Source organism: Apus apus, chromosome 15 (genome assembly GCF_020740795.1).
Source record: "Apus apus isolate bApuApu2 chromosome 15, bApuApu2.pri.cur, whole genome shotgun sequence".
Classification (NCBI taxonomy): Eukaryota; Metazoa; Chordata; class Aves; order Apodiformes; family Apodidae; genus Apus; species Apus apus.
Window position 1 is genome coordinate 12,157,510 of NC_067296.1, and position 23,742 is coordinate 12,181,251.

Genomic DNA, 23,742 nt, shown 5'->3' on the forward strand with positions numbered 1-23,742 from the left:
TTCTTGAAATCACTAACATTGTACCTTATTTTCTGGTGTATTCTTCACTGGGAACAAAAAAATCTTACCATTTTTAACACCAACTGTTGCTGCACTAACCTGCACTGTTGATATCTGCACCGGGGGAGCGTTGGTAGGTGTAGCAGGACGAGGAGTCATAGTATTTTGAGGCTGAGACTGAGCATGTGCCTGTGCTTGCATCTGTGCCAAGGCTTGCTGAGGGATCACCAGCAGCTGTCCGTTCTCGCTGCGCACAAGGACCATGCCTGTTACGGAAGACATTGGTCAAGAAACATACATCCTTTTCAAATAAAAAAACCTGAAAAAGTATGTTCTAAGTTGTATACCTATGGAATTAATGTACTCTTGAAAGACTACACAACTAACAAAAGCGTTTTTGAGTCAGAGCAGAACACCCAGCTGCATGATCACCTTTTGTATAAAACAGCTTAATCACAGAAATAGTCAAATTGCTCAGGACGGTGTGCATCAGCACACACATTGAGTTGTATTTGCTCCAACCAAAAAACTCCACGTGACTAGAGGTTAAAATTAGCAATCATGTAAAAATCCTACCTGCTCTTCACTAAGAAGCTTGTTTTATGAAACATTGCAAATAAGAAAAAAAATCTTGCTATTAGGCAAGGCTCCTGATGGGTTTTCTTTAAGAGGGGAAAAAATATATATAATCACACCTAGACTTCACTATCAACAGGAACACAATTGTCTGAAGTTCTAAATTAATTTCCCATAACAAATTTAGCAATGAAAGTGGCTATAAACTCATAATCTTTCTCATGTGCATCTGCAACAGACTGCGTTGCGCCATATTCACCCCAAAAGAAAAATAAAGTGAAGAGGGAAATGAGGCAGTCATTCCCTGCTCAGTCACTCAGATCAATACACTTAACCCCACCGGGCAGCTATAAGGAACCAGATTTTAATAGACAGATTTTCAGATGATAGTTTCCCTTGAAGGCACAAACAGGATCTGGACAACATGAACGGTTTTTAAGAGCTCATTCATTCAGCATGTCTCAGTCAGTCCACGAGAGCCTTCGGAAAGCTAAGGAAACACTGGACACTCAAATTAGTTAGCCTTTCTGAGCAAAGAACTGCAGGAGGAAACTTCACCATGAAAATCAAGAGGCACTACTGAAATCACGAAGTTCTTCTCAAGTGTTGTTCAGTGAATAAAAAAGCCTGTACATGTTCCTCAACAATATCTGGAGATCTGGTCTATGCCATTGCAGAGCATGACTACTTCAAATGAATAAAGCTTTTATCTGCTTTTCTATTCAGATTGACATGCTGAAATGTTTCTAGACAAAGCCTTGAAAACTTTTCTTGGACTGCTTGAAAACTACTGTTAAACTGTAGAAATCTGTATCCTGATTTCTACAATAACTAGTTCAAAATAAAAACAGGTATTAGTTGATTTGTCCCTCATTTTTTCCTTACATTCTCTACATTAGCTCTCTTTTAATGACACAGTCACACAGAGACTTTAAACTAGTTTACATCCAAAAGGTGAGTGTTAAGGTGGTACTGCAATGTGCTATGGACAATAGCTGTATCTACAAGCAAATATTCTCAAACTGCTTTTCTGTAGGAAAGGAGGAGAGAGGAAAGTTTATTTATAATCTTGCAGACTGTAGAACTAAATACTCATAGTTTAGCTGTAAAGTAAAACAAAAACAAAACAACACATTTTCCAAACCATCCCAAACTGTAAAGTCTTTTCTCCTGTAACTTATGTAGGGAGAAATGCTTTCATTGAAACAGAAAAAACACTATCACCACAGCTTACAAAAAAAAAATCTAAAAACCTCAATAGTGAATAGTGAATACAGAGCTTGATCCTGCCAGCTGCTCATTAGAACCATCACTCAGCACCAACCTCATGCCATGGGGAGGAATGACTGACAAAAACCCAAGAAATTCAAGAAGACTAGAGAGTGACCAGCTACTACATCCTGCACAAACAGAAAGTGGCATCCTCTTCCAATGTGCAAACAAAATATTGGGAAATTAACTCATGTTGTCCATTTTTTGTCATCTCTCATAATAATCATCTGAAGTAGCTATAACATCAAATCAGTGGAAATATTCAACATCTGATTCAAAGAGCTACGTTTAAGTCAGTGTCAAATATTAAGTCCCAATGCAAGTATATAAGCCTGTGTTTTCAGAAGCCCTTAAAGGTCACAGAATTGTACTGACATCTCACAACAAACTTTTTTCTTAAAATTCAACACTTGGGATCCCTAGGATATTTTAGCGCTAAGGTAGCATCCAAATTCTTTACAAGAGCTACACATTTTTCCCTTCCAAAAGCAACATAAGACATACTAACTCTAGTTTTGGGTTTGAGGGAGGGTTGTTTTATTTTTAAACTTCTCTCTCAGTGCAAAAGGGACTAAAGACATTTGCAAGTGCCAACCCAAAGCAGCTCACCTGCATATGAGAACTGGCACACAGCTCTATGCTACCTGTTCCAGTCTCCAGCTCAATACACACACCAGGCTGAAGAACAGGTCTGCACCAAGCATTAATCTCCTACAACAGCACAACAACCCCCTGGGACACCAGTACTGTCAACTCACTGTTTTGCTCCCCAAAACATGAATGAGAAAAGAGAGAAAAGAATGGAGATAACCACAAAAGTGAAGGTTGACTACCCCTGAAGAGAAGCACAATGTCTGAACAATGAAATATTCTCCCTGAGCTACATGCATAATTAGAACATGCCTACACATTAACACCGCACAACGGCTGGAACAGACAGTTGAAAAGCTTAATGTGAGCTTTAAAAAAACATGTCAAGAAAGTTCAATTTTTGGCAGAAGACAGACAAAACAATCACTCGTAATTCAAACCCTGACTCTTAAGTATCATCCTGCTACTTTTCTAACTATGGGAAGTCTGAACCTTCCCTCAAATATTGAAGTCATAATAAGAAGTCATTCATACAAAACTCTCTCTATTGAAATAGTCCTTTTATACCACACTGGTATTTGATACATAGTTATTTTCCATTTATACAATTTCTAATGTCTTTAAGTTAGGGTCTACCACTGATAAATTGCTGTGCACACTTAATGGGCAATAGATGAACATAAAGACAATGACAAACAGACTAGTCTCACATAAACTGGAGTCATGGTATGATGATATGAGACATTTTCCTTGCTTGCAATTATATCTTATTAGTGTAAGAGTGATAGCAGAAAAAGGGTAAAAATTCAGACCTGATGAACTTTTCAATTGATGTTTCTGTGCAGAAATTCACCAATAACACAGTGTGCAGGTAATAATTGTTAACTGAACACTTAACACCACCCCAGTCTTGTTAAGAATTCTTTAAAAGGGAGCTGGAGCCACCCTCTCAGCTCCTCAGCCCAACTACAGACTCCTTTTCCAACCCAATTAGCTAAAAAAGAAACTCACTAACCCAAAACTATACACAAGCTGGCATTAAGTGGATTTTCAGTGAAGTTCAGAAAGCTCATTGGTGCTGACTTAATTAAGAATTAAAAAGAAGGTCCCATTTATTTCCCACTTCTAAACAAAGTCAGTTTAGGACTATAACAGCCTCCTCACTCCATAGGTACCATTAACTGAGCTCAGTTGATTCATTTGTTGCAACAGGAAAAAAAAAAAGGAAGGGCTGAGAGCCACCTGTGTAGAACAAAACATTTTTCTTATGTTCAAAAACATTTTTCTTATGTTCAAAAAATTGTATTTTAAATATTTCAATACAGACAAGTGTCATAAATACAAACTCCAATTTGCATAAGGGTGCAAATGCTGTATGAACCAGATCAGAAATGACTACCAAGTACTAGAGGACAGCCAGAATTGTACCAAGGTATCTCACTTTTCTATTTAAATCCTGCAGCATATTAAAAGTAAGGATGCAATATGTCTGTTTCAAGCACACCATCCAGGTTTTTGTTCCACAAATGGACTAATTGCTCTTTAAGACCAAACAGCTAACAAAAATAATTGGAAAAGTTTAATTAGAAAAAGACGATAATAAAATTGGCCATTTTAAACCTCTCTACCTTCTTTTTCCTAGAAAATCTGATCATGTGTACTCTAAAATCATATTCACTATTAAAAATGCAAACATTCAAGTATTCTTTCCAAGTCTCTCATTTAAAAACTAATTAAAATTAAAATTAATTACCATTTTTGTTAGAAGTTAAAGGCTTAAGAGAATCCTGAAAGAGGCTCATATTTTAGTTTGAATTAAACTATTCATCCCTGCTCCAAATGAAGGATTAACAAAATTGAGTTGGATTGCTCCTTATGCTAAAAAGATTCATGCTCCTGACTAGTACAATGGTCATCTCATGTTCTTGTGAAGACCTTCCCTGATCTCTTCTGTTTTGAAGGCTTTGGATGGAAAAGTTAAATATTATATGATGTAGCTACATGATTCTGCAATGTATCAGTTTTGCCTCCTGCTATTTGTATTTCCATTTGCTAAGGGCAACTCCATTTACAAAGTGCTGTGCTTTGGGGTGGGGTTTTTTGTTTGTTTGTTGGGGTTTGTTTTTTTTAACTAATAAAACTTGTAAAATCATGCCCTGGAGTCAAGAGTGAAAAGCTCTGGCTATATGACATGTCAGAAAAACATTAACCATGCTTTTTTGTGTCTTCCTCTTGGACACATGGCTTGGCCTAGCAAGGAAAATATTTTCAAAATAATTAAGTAAGAAGAAAAAAAAAAATCTTTGGTAGCCTTTGCAGACCACTCTGTTTAATTCCCGAAACCTTCAGCTTTCTTGCTAGAGAATCTCTACATGCAAAAAACCCAAACCAAAACAGTTTCCTGGTTTGTTACCAGTCTTTGCTGGTAAAACTAGATTAATAGTATTTGTAGGACCTGGACTTCCCAATGGCAGAGCTAAAACCTTCTGCAGATATAGAAGGCATCCTCAGATTACACCGTCCAGCAAATTGCCACCTCTGACAACCACACCTGGCAGAAAGCCACTAAACAGCAACATGTCTAGGTTTCACCCTAGAAATTTCTCAGGGACTCAGTTCATACAGGAGGTGACACACTGAAAGACTTCATCTACAGTTTGCATGCACCTAGCTTGGGGGCCATGAAAAGGGTATGCTGGTCACTGGGCATACCAGCATGCAAGAATGAAACTTGTATGCACCTGAAATATAAAACCTAGAAAGCATCCATCAGATCACAAGTGACAACAGCTCTTTCTGGTACAGATACTAAACAGAAGAACAGAAGGTTCAAGTTTACAGATTTTGGCTCATTACCCACAATGTAACTCATGGTCTAAACCAGATCAATTCAGAACCATTACTAAGAAGCACAGACTTTTAATAAGTTCTTTTCTTTTTTTTTTAGTAGCCAAGACATGACAGAAGAATTAGTAGATGTATAACCTTGAAATTGCACAGAGAACACCCTTTTCCAGCCTCCTGAAGAAGGCAGCAGAGAATCACCTTGAATACACACACACATGCTGATGTTCAGAAAAGATGTCCAAGCCAGAAAGAATAACTAGAGGATTGATGTTTCTTGTGTAGGAAATCAAAGGCCTTACAAACATCTCTGGAAAAGAGAGTTCTTGATCATAACACCCAACAACATCTAAGAAATCTTCAAATCCTAACTAGATTTGCCAGGAAAGTTTGCTAGGTTATCTTAACAACAAAGCAGCTTGTACCTTAAGCTCTCAAGCACATACTCATTTGAAGCAAGATGCTGCAAACATTTGACGTGGCAAAACAATCTGACAGTAATCTTAAGTGGACTCTGCCATATTAGCAGAAGAAAGCTTTGTAATAGTATGCCCTTCTGCATTGTAAGGAGAGATTCTGTTGCAAAAGAAAGAAAAGCAAGTGTCTGTAAGGTTATGTAAGTTGATATCATACACACCACAAAAACCATCAAAGCAAAGGGGATGAGTCAATGTTCTGTAGACGATTGGATCAGCCTATATAGAGACCCTGACATGACAAAACCTTTTTATAAAAAGACAAAATGTCTAAGATTTTCCCAATAAAAATCACTAGAATAATACTGGAGGAAAGGATAGCTTCCTACACAAACTACAGGATGAACTTTCAGCAGAAGTTACATATATGATAGGGTCCCTTATTGCAGAAATGATGATGATAACCTGATACTGATATCAATGCTGTCCAACAATCCACCATTCCTCCTCTTACGATGAGTGACTCACCTGGAGTCGCTCTCACTCTGTAGAAAAGAAAGACCAGGAAAAGAGGGGAGTACCTATCCGTGTATACTAGATCACTGTAGCTTCATGGAAATCTGGGCAATTAAGGGAATGTTTTGTAACACAAGACAGCTTTTAGCAGGCTTATAATTATGTACACACACCAAGGAAGAGCATCTGTAATAAACCAGCAGACGTGTAGCAGCTCATGAAGGACAATCTATATACCAACTCCCGAGAAACAGTGACTATAAATCAAGATGAACAGCACAGAAGCTTACATGGCAACGTAGCTGTGGAATAGAAGTTATTGAAGACACATTCTGTACCTGATGAGAGGTGTGCAGCACCAAATTAGATGCTTATCATAGTTTAGGTGCTTAGAACCTCAGGTGATCTGTGCTGCACAAAAAATCCGGAAAAAACTTTTACTAGCTGAAAATGAGCCCACCACTTCCTGTGACTTCACCTGCTCCAAAAGTGCTGTCACTGCCCTGTCAGCCTGTGCATACAGGAGTTGGTAGCAGAGACGTTCCCTGCTGGGTGGCAGGTCCACAGGCCATGAAGCTGCCAGGCGGAGCCAGCGCTGTCCAGCACACTGGAGCAACCGAGAGGCTGAACCAGCCTCCCTCATCTCTGCTTCCCAGGGACCAGGGACGGGCACTCTCAAGCAAAGAATGCTGAGGTCTTACACACAGCTGTACGGAGAGCACACAGTGCACACTATGCCAAACATATCTTAAAGGTGCCTGTTAAACGTTCAGCACCTGTTGTGCTTAAGGTGAGCTAAAACTTGGCATGAAAAAACATGACTGTCAGGTGTTGCTTCAGAGCAGCTCTAACACAGAACACTTGGAGTCTCTCCTGACAGGCACTAAACATTACACCATCGTGAAGATCGGCACAGAGCTTCAGACAAGTACTTACTAGAGAGCTACAAAAGTACAGCACTTCTTTCACTTTTCAACTCATGTCACTCTAGAATAAAATAACATTTCACCCAGATACGATGCCTAAAAGTTCTGGTACAGCCTTAGTTCAGTACAGCACTCCACTTCATTTGCATATCATCAGTCTCCCCACATGCCCCATCTGCACACACCAATCACAGATCATAACTGTTATGGTCTGTGAAATACTAACTCTTGAACAGCTGACTTACAATTATTGCCAACACAGAGGAAAGATTTGTTCTCAAAAATCATCAAGAATCCTGACTGCAGTGCATAGAAAATGTATTTTGTACAGATCAAGTACCTAAGTCCACATTTTGATAATCTGCTTCTGGGTTTCTTACTAAAGAGTCAAAGGACAAAAGAAACACAACTAAAAGTAAAAGCTTTTGCTTTCTCTTACTATGCAAGAAGTCAAACTATAGAACCCAACTGTACTGTCTAAATAATGAAGAAGCGAATAATTTGTGAAGGATTGATTCACAAGTCTTTTAAGAATATAGTTAAAGGAATAACATCATGCTGGACTGCCAAAAAGCCATTGTATTTCACTGTGATCTCCTCAGAAAAAAACCTCTTGAATGCTCAGTTGAAAGGGTCTCTAACTAGTATTATAGGAAAGCAGTCATTTTATATATCAACAATTGACAAACCCTTCAACAGCAATGTGATTTGAAACTATTTTGACTTCTCTGGAAAGCTATATTCCTTGAAAGTGTGTTAACATTCCTTTCTAGTCAAGCATGCAAAGCCAAAACACCAGAGTGCTGTCAAACGGCAACCCAATCATCACACAAATCTGCCTTTAGTCTGATGCAGAAAGAACTAAGAAAAACACTATCAAGTGCTAAACCAATTACTTTAATTGTTGATCTCAAAGTGATTCAGATTTAGCTCTGCCATTAATTTCAATATACTTACAAGAAACAACAATGCAGTTATACCAAAAACAGGTTTGTTTTTGAGAAAGGAGGACACAAAATATTACGTCACTAATTCTTTTGATCTGTTATTCTAAATAAGAGACTTTAAAATTCAACTAGTCTTTATTTCTGGCAAAGAATTTGTCTACACCAAGGCATGTGAACATCAGTGCTGCTCAAGCACCTGCTATACTGCACTTACCAGTCTGCACACACATACTTCATGAGGAGTGATGCATTAAAGCCACATTACCTCCCTTCAAAAGCAATACCCTAAAACAACTAAATATACGAAAACCATTACAAAATGCATTTCTTTAATTAGTCCCCACTGTGAATGCCCTATTCTAAGTATACACCCTTTGTAATCCTAGTAGTGACAAATCTTTTTGCTGATGCCAACTTTTCACCTGGAGCTGTGGAGATCTAACATTAGACAATCCCATTGCCTGACAGCTACCCAGGGCAGCCTCATTGGAAACATTCCCTCCAAACCCTCCTTGCAGACTCAGCCTGCAATTTTATGACTCTCTCCCTGTCGATACACAAGTTACTCTGCTTTGAGAACACACCAAACACCATGCTTGCAAGTCCAAATACAAACTATCAACATGGACATGAGATTACATGTCATTTGGCTGAGAGCAACATTTATCAAATAGCACTGCTTTTTCAGTTAGCCTGAATACTGAATTTTCACACCTGTAAGCTTGAATACAGAAAGCTTTTAAACAAAATCAAACCTAGTTTTGATTTTTACTAACCAGCAAAAGCACAGACCTGAGTAATGACTAAGCTTAATGACTGGGTATGACTAATGCTTATAAATAATTAGTGCCTTCTTTACCCCGTCCCCCATGGAGGAGAGGGAAGGAAAGAAAACCAAATGATACACTGGAAAAAAGAAAGAATGAAAGGAAATAAAGAGGCTGAAGTTCATGACATGAACACTTGCCTCTTCTTATAATCCACCTTTAAACCTAATGCAAACATGACTGCATATATGTTTATTAAAAACTGCTCCCCATGCTTCTCTATAAAATTCTGCACTGTTCAGCCACTCTCAGCCTTCTCACTCTATATCCCTGCTTCCAAACTCCTCCTCTTGGCCCCTGAGCAAACACTCTTCTGGCCACCTCAGTTGACTCCTTGCCACAGGTGCTGCAATTCCTCAGTGCTACTCCTTGGAGTTGGTACTTCTGACTCATGTGGGTCCAACTGGTCCCACTTGCCACACCACCACTTATGCTGAATGCACCTGATGTTATTACATTTTGAACGAGGCACTAAATCTAACCCTCCCTTACAGAAATACTTGATAAATAAACTGAAGGAAGCTATGAAGACAACTTTCTACAGCCTTGCTGACCCCTCAAACCATTTAAGAAAGACTAGAGCACAGAACTACATCTCATTGTTTAGTTTTTGTTTATACTCAGATATCTAGAGCACACATTTTTCAAACTCAGTCTATGCTGGTTGTCTGTACAGAGTCTATCCAGCAAGTGCTTTTTCTGTATCCAAGTACTATGATGGCTTTTAGCAGTTCAACTACTCTCAGAAGCATTTATTAATGAAGTCATAATGATAAGTTAGACCATTTTTACTAGACAGACTTATTTGATTCAACGCAAACCTTAGATGAGTCATGTTAGCCATGTAGAATCATACTACCTACTGATACAAGTTTTATGTTACAAGTTGTCTAGATACTGGATACAATGTGTTACTGTAAAAGACATTTTAGTAATGCAGTTTAAGGGAAAAAGGATCAAAAGTAAAAGATGCATGGTGTTCATAACTTACAGTTCTAATGTATGAACAAAGTTCTGCACTGACAATAAGTTACTGAATTTTTATCAATACATTTTTCCAAATCCTACAAAAGAGCTTGGCAACCAAGACAAAACTTGCACTTAATCCTGCACAAATACACAGGAAAAGGGCTGTCCCTGGGTAAATGATTTATAACCTATTTATGCACTTTGCTGAGAATCAGCCTTTTATGTTCATAGTGTAACTTTCTGATCACTGGTAATACAAGTACAGAAACTCATATTTTTAAAATGTTATTTCTAGCCTGACAACAATTACAGAGCCAAAGATTATCTACATTTGTACAATGCCTTAAGACAGCTCTGCTGAGGTGCTGAACCTGCCTAAACAGATCTCACTGCAGAAACAGGACACAGCTATATCAATTCCATGTGATTATCACCTCCTGCATGGCTGTTGATAATCTATACCATTACATAGCAATGATGAGGTTTTGTTACCACAAAAATATATTCTATATTGAAGAACCCCTTTGTTAAAGGCAGAACTAAGGCCTCAGGAAAATTATTTCCATTTACATTAAATATTATACTAAAGACACCTCAAGAAAATTAGTTCAAGACAGGAGGCTTTGTGGTAAAAACTGGGCTCTCACTTCGTTGAGACACCCGAACCTCCAGAAGACAACAAGCATTTCTGAATGGAAATTACCACTGAAGAGAACCAGGGTAAAAGTTCATAGATAAAACTTCCACAATAGGTTAAAAAAAAAATAAAAAAATAGAGATAGCGAGAATCATGTACTCTGTTCATGTGTCATGGGTCTCAATGGGGAAAAAAAAAAAAAAGCTTCATCTAGTTTGAAATATGATTGATCACACAGTCTTTATTTACAGCCTGGTCCATGTACAATTTGCATGCTTCTCTCAACAGTTGAGCTGGAAATGGGACCATTTTGCCACAATAATTTAGTGGTTCCATCTCCAGCCTGGACACAACCATATCATTGCAAAAGATGGTTATTATATAAGCTATTTTTCTCCTCTTATGAGGAAGCAGCATGAGAGAGGGCTGCTACAGCAAAAATTGTATCCAGAGAAGAAAGGTTTTGCAACAATAAAAAACTTGTATTAGTATAAATACACTACAACTTCTTGCATTTAGGCAAGACCTTAATTAGTTTAAAAACAAATTCAAGTGAATGCATTAACAACTTAGAACAACACAAACCCAAAGCCTGAACATGCCCACAGCTACTGTCTCTGTAAAACAGCTGTGTGCAGCCTGTCAAAGGGAGAGAGATGAGGCTTCAGTCCCAGAGCGTATCAAGAAAACTTTGGCAACACTCACAGATCACACACCTATTTGTGCACAGGCACATCCCTGAGGCCATGCACAGAAAAAGCCATTTCCAACACGTGAGTGCCACATACTCTCTCTAGAGTTTGGCCTTCCTTCACATCCAGCTTTACAGTTCATAATACAACTGAAATAACTGTTGAGTAAGTAGAACTAAAAATTCCTTTTCATCATTGGCTTCAGTTGTGAGAAACAATCTTCAATATATTTTTTCCTGCCACTACCTCTCCATGTCTTCTTTCACAAGAGATAACATGCCTAACATAAAGTTAAACTTGCTAACACTTACTGCCTTTCAACTGGCAAAAGCCTTCTTTTTAACATCAAGCAATGGCATCAAATTCAAGGAGTAGATTCAGACAGATAAATGGAGTTATAAACATTCATAAAGTTTCAACACAGAGAACAATCCTGACAAGAGTAGTTATGTTCAGGTAAAAAATGCTGATTGCAAGTATTTCTGACAAAAACTGCACATAGTAACAAAAAACATTTAACATATTTTGTTCTTAAGTGACTTCTATGTCTACTTCCTGCCAAGCAGACTCGTAGTATTTGAACAGTTTTTATGAGAACAAAAGCTAGAAAGCCAGCTTTCCACAAGCCAACCTCTTCTCTTTGCTAAAACCCACTTTGGCTAATATCAGTATTTTCAACTGCGTTCCTGAAATACTTCATATGTATTTTTAGGATTCTATTTACATATCATTTCTCAAAACAGAGAAGACAAACAATAGTAAAAGTTTTCATACATCAAAACATTTAATTTGAAGAGAGTCTGTGATACTTACTAATTTGTGTCTTATCAGTGCCCCAAACTGTTGCATTCTCATCTTAGATTGCTAACTCTGCTGCAGCATCCTGTGTTAGTAACTGATTCAAGTCCTGGGTAGCATCCAAATTTGTGGTCCTCAAACCAAGACACTGCATCTTAGAAGTAACTTGCATAGATTTCCAGAGATGAAAAACTCATTTAGCTCACTGAACACAGAAACACCATGTAAATTCTGGAGTAGCAGGGCACAAAATGGCTCAAAAGAAATAATGCACTTCTGGTCATTGACCAACCTTGACCACAAGCCTGGAGATATCCAAAAAACCCCCAGAAAGACCACAATTTGAAATACAGATAGGCACATGAAAAAAATCCATACGTGCTCTTCCAAAGGCTATTGGAAACAACAGCATTTTCCACAACAGAACTGAACAGTATGTAGTCAAAGTTAACAGCATCCACAGCTTAATGGAATCATAATTATTTTCCCATTAGATTCCACCACTTGAAGAGATATCCTTATCAAACATGCAAAACGAGGCACTGGTTTGCCTCATGACACTCATTTTAACAAAAAAATCCTATTGCACAGCTCTCTGAGTCTTAAGTTCTTTGGGGCACAAAGATAAGCATGCAGGATTCCTCATTAGGAAAGTTCCAATAAGAACAAACACAACTTCCAGTCTGGTGACATATGGCAGATCTGATGTAGCAGATTTCAAATGAAGCAGAATGTTCCTTTTGCTGATGTATGATTTGAACATAAAATCCACCCCTCACCCAGAAGAGCTCTGCAGAAGAGATCCACAGTTATCTTTCAGAAAGAGAGATACCACTTTATGTGCCAAGTATAGGACTCCCAAGCTCTAATGTTGGCAAAGTATCGATTCCCTCATGGCCTTGGGCAAGTCAGAACTTCTCTAACTTGCTCGTTCCCCCAGCTCTAAAGAGAGTTCTTACTACTTTATTTACCAACCACACAGGCATGTTGGAAGGATTAAGTTTTGTACAATGCTTTGAAAGTAAATCATACTATAAGTACTATTAGAATCTCCTATTATCGTCATGCATTACAGACATTATGTTTGACAAAATACAGCCATGCCAACACAGTCAATAGGCATAATATTGGCAGCACATGCAGCATACAGGGAAACTATAATCAGGATATGTTTGAACTCGCTTGCTAGTCAGTGAGAAATAGAAACAACTACATTCCACTACTTCATAGTATTTCTTCTGTTCCTTTCTATGCTTCTGATACAATGGAAGTTCAAAGATTTTCTCGTCTATTTATATTCCTAGTTACTTTAGGCACTTCTGAAGTCCACATTTCAAGCAGAGAGTAACCCAAAGAATGGCACATTCAGTAACACTAATTGTTTTACAATTAAAAGATTGTCTGATTCTTCTCAGCCTGTCATCTTTCTCCTTTTTCTATCCACGCTTTTGCCTGACAGCCTAGCACTCCAACTCCTTACTGAAGGAAACTGAACTACTCCTGTGGCAGTTAGTTTACAGCGACTCCAGCTTCAAAAAGTACAACTCCTCAAGTCAAAAGGACCTGAACTCATTAAATTAAGTATGTGTTCAGGTAGTTTTTCCATTCTAAAGGTACTACAGTCAAGGCCTAAGTTCAAAGCCTTCTTGGCTACATAATAACAAGCTAAAAATCATTGCTTTCTACAAAAGTTTCCACTTAACACCAAGTTAAGTTTTCAGCTTCTAAGGCCAAAGAAGAAAACTTTAAATGTCCAAATAGATGCAGTCCATCCTCCAGAGTCTGCAGATGTGCAGCACCAGTGTTCATCCAGGTACCTTCTGCTTCTAGAAAGCACCAACAGTAAGTGCAAATCAACTGTAAGTAATATTTAAAACTCTGGAACATTTAGGTTTTTTTAAAAGCCACTGCTAGGAAAGAGCCCATCCTGTACCAACCACAGTAACAGTACACAAGAAACTCTCCAGAAAGAAAGTGTTGAAGAAGTCTAGTCTCATCCCCTATCATCAGCTATTGGCAGATCAAACTGAACTTTGTGAAAGTAAAAGATGTTTTATTATTAGATATAAAGCAAAAGAAATCTCTAACATTGCAAAAGACTAATCTGAGGACATAATCTCAGTTACACTTTCCTGGTGACTTTTCTGAGCATCTGTAACAGCAGAATACTGATGTCATGCTTTAACAAACTCACTGATTTTCCTACCTCTTGCCATATTATTGTACACAATACATTTCATGTTATTGCTCGAAGTACTCCAAAACAACAAACTGCATACAATTTACATTCAATCACAGTTTCAAAGATGTTGCATCTTTAAAGTATCACTGTAGAAAGAGAAACTTGTGTTCCCTAGGAAATTATCTGACATAAGAAGCTGTAAGTAAGGTTATTTTTGGACCTTCAGTACCCAGATCTGTCCAACTGGACCACAAAGTTCCAGACAAAAGACTAAGCACAATAGTCCTCTTCTTAAAGATGTCTTTAGTGGAAAACCATTACTACTGCACAGACAGTCCAGTTTCTTTGAGAAGCAGTATACCAGAATCCAGTAAGGTCACAACAGCTATGGCCCATTAGCTCTTCAAACATCTCTACTTTGGTCAGTCAACGTTTGTTGCACAATTGCCTTGATGCAATACAAAGCATTATTCTATATTTTAAAGACCGTTGATTAAGCATATTTTCCACATGCTCTTTTTAAGAGCACATCTGAAACCTTTCAAGGTTTCTAATTTTCAAGTCCCAGGTTAGTAACGCTTACTGACTGCTTTCCATGCACGTGAAACTGTATTTTGGAGAGCCAGAAATGGTAATTCAGGGCAGGAAAATAGCTATAAAACATGTGCTGATTGTTGTTCAAACCTTCCATAGGAGTTTTATTTCTAAGTGTTTGTAAATCTTCGTGTAAAAAGCAACATGGGCAGAGTATGATCTCAGGCTATTTCATGCATTTAGTCTTACAAACTCTCCTTAGAACACAGTTCTTTCAAACATAAACTTGTACATGCAAATTTGATGCATTCAGTAGTTGCACAGCACACAAGCACTGCAGTTGCAGCTTTGTACTACCCAACTGCCTTTAAAGATCTGGCCTGTGATGCTCTAATTTGAAATCAAATTTCAGAAGTACACACTCTACTAAAGATTAAAGTAGCTCTATGTAGCCAGACCTTCAGAGGTGCTCAGCCCTGGCACCTGTGAGTTGTAACAGCTCAACAACCACCAGGTCTTACATGTTCTGTAAGAAATACCATGTAAAATATTTTCAAAGTTGGCTACTTTTGCAAGGTATCAAAAAGTAAACCAAAGCAATTAAAAAAAAATAAAGGTCTGTTCCACTAAAAAAATCCTTTCCAATATTAAGTCTGTCTCATCATGCAAGAACCCAATTCCCAGTTTCTATGAATTCAGTCATGTATACTTGCTTATTTTAAGAGTCATGCTATTCTTTTGAAGGTATAAATATTTTCTAAAGTGTAGTACAGAAAAGTGTTTAATAAACCTCAACTGTTTAGAACCTATATTGTTTTACTTTGATCTATCGAGACCTCCAAAGGAGCAATTTATAATCCAATTATGCTTAAGGACTGGCAATGCTTCTTCTAAAAGCAACACATTCCAGTATGAAGTGGCAGTTTGAAAACATCAGCTACCTGGAAAAAAGGTCCCACTGGACTGAACAGTGGTATTTTTCCCATAATCAGGTTTATAATGCAGTATTAGTGAAAATGTAGGAATACATGGTAATAGACTGTACACCTAAAAAAAAAATCCTTTGATACACTGTGACAATAAATAAATATATAAGGCTTTTCCAGCCTATCAATTTACAAGCTTCAAATTAAGTACTGGGATTTCAAGGTCTGAGTTGCACCACTCTTTTTTTAAATTAGCAACACATGTCATTCAAGTTACTCATATAGACTCACAACCTTCTACACAAAAAAAAAAAAAAAAAAATCAGGAATATTTATGCCAGTTAGAACTTAGATACACAGAATGTGTGACAGGCTTCAGCAAACAAATGACATGGCATCACATACCAGAGATAGTACACTACACCAAAAGATGGTGTGCAATAACACAGTATGGCTTATGATTTACCTCATGTGACAGGTGCATGGCTTTAAGGTTGGTTAGGAGTTTCAACAGATGCATTTTACTAAGAACAGTTAAAATACATGCTACACAACACCACTTATTTCATTTGGTACAAGTAGTAATATTCAATTAGTTGTTCTTTGTACAACACCCTGAAAAGAGTGAATAGTAAGAACAGAGCTACAGCTGTATATTATTAAAAAGATGGGAAACTATGTGTAGGTTTACACAAGTATTTTCAGTTAAAAATTAAACTGGATACAAGTATAAGCCTGGTTCAAAATAATAGCAAATATATAACCTTAAATCTCCAAATGTAGGATATTTAAGGAGGGACAGAGCAGTTCTCAGAAAATAAATGCTTCTCATCCTGCTTTTTTACTCACCCAGAGTTCAGGACTAGATTCCTTGTACAGAAATGCTCAGCACTAAGCATGAGACTAGCTACTACAAAAGCTGCAACCCCAGACACAACAGGGTGAGGTAAGGACATAGGAAGAATGCCTTTTGTATAGAACTCTAGTGACTAAAAAGATCATCATAAGCTTCAAATCTGAGAGTTTTTAAGTCAGAATTTGAAGGTATTTAAAGCAAAAGAAGGTAGTTTTCTTGTGTTGTATCTGCTGCTTCTCTATTCATGAGTGCTCTTTGGTACTGAGGGCATGCAGGGACAGAGAGGGAACTGAACAGCACAGGAAGATTATATGAACTACTGACAAAACCACCTTAAAGTCAAAAAAATGCCTTATGTGAAAATGAAATATCAACATTTCATTTGATAACATTCCATTGCCAGGCTTTGGCAGTCTGCAGCTTCATCCACACTCACATTATAGCAAAGATACCAGGCAGAATTATTTTTTAATTATTACTGCTGAAAAGACTTTTTGGTCACCCAAAATCATGTGCTAAGTAGTGGAAAGGTACTACTCTACTGCTCAAAGCCGGATGATTCTCTTTGCTCAATGTAATGTCTTTTCCACAACTCACAATTAAACACAGCAAGAAATCTTATTTGGATACCTTCCTTCCTGCAAGAAATACACTCCCAAAACAAAACCCCTCAATCCTCTTACTTACCTGGTGGTAACTGAAAATTCTGAATGTTTGTTGGATTCTGAGGTGGCTGAGGCAAACGAGGTGCTAAAACTGTAGGAGTCAAAGTTGCTCTGATTCCACTCGTAGTTGCTGTTGGAGTCCTTGGCAGGCTTTGTGCCACCGTATTGGCAGTGCCTCTAGCCGTCCCTGCAGCGGTGCCAGGAGCTGCAGTAGGTATCCCACCAGGATTGGGAGCAACATTGGAGAGCCCAGCTTGCATAGTTTGCCCAATAATCATGTTACCCCCTGTAGTACTGGGCTGGCCACCAGTAGGCATCGTCTGCTGTTGAGACACTGCCTGGACTATAGTTTTAGGAGACTCAGATTTGATGACCTGTGTGGCCGGAGCTGCTGGCACAGCGGAACTGGACTGGCTGTTCACAAGCGACGTCTGCAGGGAAACTCCAGATCCCACAGTGGCTGTAGCAACAGCAGGAAAACTCCCCACACTGATGGTTGAATTGATCACAGTATTGCTCCCGTTTTGAGTGGCTGCACCAGCTGCAGCTACTGCGGGAACTGTCGCATTGATTGGGGACCTCACAAGTGTTACTGTGGACACCCCAGTTCCAATGCTGGGTGGGGGCTGCGAGGAGATAACTGTGGGCGAGGGGGAAGATGCAGAGGACACAGCAGTATTAATGAAAGAAGTCTGGATGACAGTGTTGGAGGCTGATGGCAAAACAGCATTAACAGTATTTCCTTTCCCCACAGATCCAGGTCCATTGTTAACAAGAGGGGCAACAGCAGGTGCAGAAGCAGGGTTAGCAGTCACAGGAGTTCCCGAGAAAGTAGCACTTCCTGTATGGTGAGAGTTCATCACCACGTTACTCCCATTCAAAGTCTGCACTGTTGTGGTCCCAATCTTGCCATTCCTGGTGGACAAGGCCGTTGCCATGGTGCTGATAACCACCGATTTGCCCTGACTGAGGGTCCCTGGAGCAGCAGTGACTTCAGAAACTCCTGCTGCTGCAGTGGTGGTGCTGGTGCTCGTTGTAGTGGCTCCATCCAGAGCTGAAGTCTGGGACCTGGTGTTATGATTAATAACACCCCCTTGCACTCCTCCTGCTCCTGCAAAACAACAACAAGGTTAAGCAGAGAGAATGAGCAAGAAGACAGGTCCAGCAAAGACAGAATCTTCACCCTCATCACCAAGTCTTCTCCATCTCTCAGGCTGCCTGCATGGAGCCAAGAAAACAGGACAAAGTACAAAACGAAGATGGCTTTGAAGACATTGACTTGAAACTTCCTATTTTCCACCCAAGACTAGCAGATTCAATATTAATTCTAATACCTCTGCTTTCAACACCAACAGTAAGACAAAACAGGGAAAACATATTTGATATGAACCAAGGAAAGGGAAAAGGAAGATCATCTTAGACCTATTCCCCGTTACAGAGCCTGAAATCACATGTAGCAACAGGACTGCAACTGCAAGGAGGGAAAAATGGCAATGGATGACACGTTAATAAGACATATTCCCTATGCCCAGCACATGTTACCCTCTAATCATTTCATCTCCTAAAGAGTAAGTCAGTTAGATCAGGAGGCTCAACAACAGTGAAATACAAATAAGTGAAAGGAAAGAAAAATGCTGGCCTGGCAAGATAAAAAGTACTGCAAGGCCTGGAACAGGTTACCAGAAGACCTCACCACTTTATTACAGAATTTGTACTTCTGGATCTGAATTTCCCTCAGACAGACATAGTTAAAAATAAATAAAGAAAAAGCAAAGCTGGTTTTGAGAAGGGACAAGGATGTAGCTTCTTGTCCTGAATGATCCTCATGCCCCTTGATGAGGCCTGGTGTTATCACAAGTACAATCACACAGAGTCCAGGTCCTGGCCCTAAGGAAACAGAAATGGGAAAGGAACAGTGACAGACAGACACTGAGATATGTGTTATAAGGGTTAAGGAGATCCTCCTAGAAAAGCTTCATTAATCATGACAGAAGGTCTGTAATACACTTCAGCAACAAAAAAAGAAAGAAAAAAAAAAAGGGGGGGAGGGGAGGAATTGCAGAGAGATTCTGGGGAGACATATTTTTTTTTTTAATTCCCCTGAAAAACAGCTTCCCTCCATTCTCATGTAGTGAGCCCCGAGTCCCAGCCTTCACACTATCCCCTTACAATCTTCACAACACGAAGAGGGGGAATGTTCCCAGGTAGCTACGGAGGGTGGGTGGGAGAAGACATTGTACAAGGTGGGGTGTTGTGGCCTGAATTCCCCCCCTTCCTGGGACCTAGTGTTGTGACAACCCCCCCTTGAGGGCAGAGGAGGAATGAGAGGTGTTGAATGCCCCCTCCAAGCCCCTGGAACAAGGGAGGGGGTGGGGGAAGGAATATCCAGGCAGGCAGATATGGGGGGGAAGCATTTTGAGGGACTTCCTCCCCTTGAAATCCCCCCTCGCTTCCTCCTCTACAGGAAATAGGTGTCATGATTAATAACACCCCCTTGCACTTCAGCAACAGAGAAGGGGGAGGGGAAAGGAGCATTTACACAGACAGCTACGGCGGCATTATCAAGAGGGAATCCCCCCCATAACCTCCACCCCTGGGAAGGGAAGGGGAGCAGTCACAGACGGCACGGGAGGCACAGCCATTACCGAGGGGGTGGGCTCTGCCCTCCCTCAGACCCCGAGATTAGAAGAGCCCTTTTACACTCCAGCAACAAGGGCAAGAAAAGAAGAGGGGACCGGCAGAGTCACGGACGGGCACTGCCGGCTTGTTCGGCGGGGAGGCTGTCCCCACACATGATAAAACACCCTCTAGTAAGCAGAAGCGAGGAGGGAAAATAAAGGGGAGGGAGCAGAGGCGCGGATACACACCGAGGGGGCATGATGAGGGGAGGCTCTCCCCCATATGATCGATACCACCCTTTGCACTCCCGCTCCTGCCACAGCGAGAAGGAGGAGAGAGGGAAAAGGGGGGAAAGCAGTGAGGGAAGGAGGCAGCCGGAGCTGGGGAGTGGGGGGAGGGGAGGGCCCCTCTCCCTCAGAGCCCCCCACCCCTGCCCATGTTACCTGCTTTTGTGATCTCTGGGGCACTCAGTCCCATCTTGCTGCTGCTGCTGCTCTCTGTTTGGGCATTAGCATTGCCTCCTACTACTACTCCTCCAGGGCTAGGGCTAGGGCTGCTGCTGCTACTGCTGCTGCTCACAACATGGTTCCCCAGCAGCCCCCCAGCGGCCCTCAGGGGCTCCTGCGCCTTGTGGTGCTGGTGGTGGTGGCCGGAGGCCGCCAGCTGGGACTCCAGGGAGCCCACCAGGTCGCTCACCACCTTCTCATCCACCTCCGTGTTCAGGAAAACCTCATCCAGCAGATCCGAGCCCGCCGCCATCTTTTTTTTGGAGGGTTCCTGTGAGCTGCTCCCTCCTCCCCCCCCTCCCCTTCCACTCCTCCCTCCCTCCCCCCACCCCACACACACACACTGGGCTGTCCCGGACTGCGCAGGCGCGGCCGCTCAGCCTCACATCACCGGCCGGAGAGGGATTCCGCCCGCCGCTGATTGGCCGCCGGCCGCCTATAAAAGGCAGGGCAAATGGCTGCGAACGCTTAGTTGGGCGCGGGGCGGCGGCGGCCCGCGGCGGCGGGGCCGGGCTGGGCGCGGGGGGGGGGCGGCTGCGCGGGCGGGCGAGGCTGTGCGGGCGGGCGGCCGGTGGGGCTGCGGGGAGGAGGCGGTAGGGGGAGAGGCGGCTTTGGCCGTGACGGCCACGGCCCTTTGTCTGCCTTCGGCCCAAGATGGCTGCATGTTTCCCTGCTGCTCCCTGCGTCCGGGTCTCCCCCGCCGGCGCGAGTCTGAAGGGCGCCCCACACCTGTGCCAGCTGCGTGTAACTGATCCACCGGCGGCGCGGGGGGGAGCGGAGGGAGGGAGGGCGGGCGGCTGAGGCCCACGCCCAGCCCCGGGCGAGGAGGAGGGCGCCGGCCCCCGCGCCTCCCTCCGCGGCTGGCAGAGGCGGGCTGGCCCGGCAGTGCTGCCCGCCCGCCCAGGAGAGCGGGGGCTGCAGCCCCTCGGTGCGGCCCGGCCGGCCCGCGGGGGCGGGCGCCGTGTGACAGGCGCGGTCTCCGCAGGCTTCGCCCCGCGGCCTGGGCAGCCTGACTCAGCACGGCGGGCCGCGCTGGGCCCGGCTGAGGGGAGTCCCGAGGAGGCGGGAGGGCGGCTGCGATTTCGGCGCTGGGAAGGGAAAAGGAAGAGGAGAGAGAGAGAGGGGTGGGGGGAAAAAAAAGAGAGGGAGATCACAGTTTTAAACGGTCCACTCGCAGCTCCCCAGCCCGGCGCGGGCGAGGCGGGGGCCCTGCCGCGCCGGGGACGGTCCCCGCCCGTGTGTCAGCCTGCGTTACACCCCCGCTGCCGCTTAACCCTTGGGGGGAGAGCCCTGCTGCTGGAAAACTGCTCCTGACGGGGAGCCGGGGCACCCTGCGGGGCTGCTGCCGCGTCCCGCCGCGCTGGGCCCGGAGGGGCCGCCGGCTGCGGGGGACACGTCTTGCTGAGCGCCGGCCTGGCGGGAGGGAGCTGCACTTCGACCTCGTTGTGCAACCATCGTCAAGGAAGTAAATAATGAAGTAAAAATACAACCTGCCTTCTAATAAGGGGCTCTCTTTTGCCAGGCGCTGTCTCCCCGGAGGAAATTAGCTGGTGGAACAATATTAACCGAAAGACAAATTGTAGCATGTGGTAAGGTCTGAATCAAAGCATAAAATAGCACCTCTTGATTTCAGTATTATAAAATAAGCTTTGCTCTTGCATATTGGGAATGGGTGGAATTAGAGGCTGGAACTGTGTTGCAGTGGGACCAGCTCAGCGTGTACTCATGTCCTGGTTGATGATGCCCAGAACTGACTGGCCTGAGAGCTGAGTGAAGGCTGCAAGGGTGGAGACAGGGAAGAATAAGAGCTGTGAGTTACCTATGAGAAGGGATTGCTTTAAATAGGTCAGAGACAAAGTATTCTCTACTTAGGGTTGCCCAAACATGGGTGTCAACGCTTCCTGCATGACATATTTGTGGTCATCACTTAACTTGTAGTGCTGTAATATGAATTAATATGAATTAAGTTGCTGTGCTCACCAGCTGGTCCCATGAGCGATGGGAACAGTGCTGAAGTCCTGTCCCATGTCTTACCCTGGCCCCAGATATGCAAACGTGTCTACAAGGGAGAAGGTGTTTACCAAAAACTCACCCAGGAAACATAAAAACTGCTAGGTATTTGTTCTTGGTATATAGGCCTCAAATAATATGGTGAGTAATTTTTTTTTTAAATAAAAAGTCTTATAAATTCCTGGTTTATGGTAAGGGATATTACTGTTCTAGTTTCTCATGTCTTCCTCTCACCTGCAGGAGACTTTGGCTGCTGAGTAAAAATTAGAAGGCTGAGCCTTTCCTAAGGCTCTGATCAGTTCACCAGGTGGCATCACTAGGAGGGACTACCTTGCTCCTCTGAGAAGTTTTATATAAATCTTTTGTTCTCAAATGTTTTGTACTCTGTAGCTTTTTTTTCTATAATGATTTGAAACTTAGGGAGAGAAAGAAAACACCCTTTCTCTCCCTATGACTTTTAACTTCTATGTTAGTAATTTTTGCCAAACTACAATGCTAAAAAGCACCTGTGATTTTACAGACGTCATTGTAGGCTGTGTTGCCTGTTTGCTGCTGCCACAGTTGGGCATCCTTCTAGTTATGATGAAATTCTATAAGCAACACACCAAAGAACTATCTAGACTAGAAGTCTGCTCACATTCCTAAACAGTGGAAGAGTTAATCTGTGTCCACTGCTAAAAGAAATTAAGCTTTAAAAAAGCTAGACTTAAGGCTAAACCAGCCCAAAGGTGCAGGGTGGCTGCAACTCTTTCATAGCATCTAACTAGGAGTGCAGCCCAGTGCTGGTCTGCAGTGTGTAAGGAGTGATGGAGGAAGAGGGTGACAGGAGAGATGGATGAAATTATCAAGAAAAGTTAGCTGAGCACCAACTGCTTTTGCAACCTTCTCTACTTTTTATGAGACAGACAGAAGATTGTCACTAATAAATGCTTCATGCAGTTCACATGAGAGTTACTGGTATGGCTGTACTGAGGCATGCCAGTGTCCATGCAGCTCAGCCCAAAATAAGATTCCTAGAAAATATACTGTGATTATTTTTAAAGGCCTTCAAGGCTTTACAGTATAAAAGAGCTGTGGATTATTGTTTTTCATTCCCAAGTGCACTTAATCTAACTCGTCACACTTGTTGCTGGCTGCCAAGATAGGAAGTATCAATATCCAGACTCATCTGTATGGGAAGAGCTAGAGCACTTCACTAAAAAAGGAGCACTTGTGTAAGAAGATGGAAGTTTCCAGCTACACACCCAGTAGCTAGCAGATACCTTCTGAATGAAGATTACCAACAACTGTCCAGAATGATGTCTATGGAAAAGACAAGAAGTAGGGATGTCAACAGAGACTTGTGTTTTATCTGTTCTGAAAAATGTCTTGTACATGATTCATGGGAAAACAAGTATCACTAGAAGGGTAGTGGTCCTCAGGGTCACTGCTAC

At 41.9% G+C, this 23,742-nt stretch overlaps 1 protein-coding gene and 1 long non-coding RNA gene across 2 annotated transcripts in view; one reads left to right on the forward strand and one right to left on the reverse strand.

The window, feature by feature from the left end:
- Positions 1-20,572, reverse strand: part of TAF4 (TATA-box binding protein associated factor 4) — a 37,311-nt gene extending 16,739 nt beyond the window's left edge. The window contains exons 1-3 of the mRNA XM_051633292.1: positions 20,237-20,572; positions 17,197-18,285; positions 100-266 (exon numbers count right to left, since the gene is read on the reverse strand). Of these exons, the coding sequence (XP_051489252.1) occupies positions 100-266; positions 17,197-18,285; positions 20,237-20,552 (1,572 nt within the window). The 5' untranslated portion in view covers positions 20,553-20,572. The remainder of the gene's footprint in view (positions 1-99; positions 267-17,196; positions 18,286-20,236) is intronic.
- A 327-nt stretch (positions 20,573-20,899) lies between these two features.
- Positions 20,900-22,682, forward strand: LOC127391040 (uncharacterized). The gene is made up of 2 exons (XR_007890996.1): positions 20,900-21,043; positions 21,822-22,682. It is a non-coding gene; the product is annotated as an uncharacterized LOC127391040 (long non-coding RNA).
- The last annotated feature ends 1,060 nt before the right edge of the window (positions 22,683-23,742 follow it).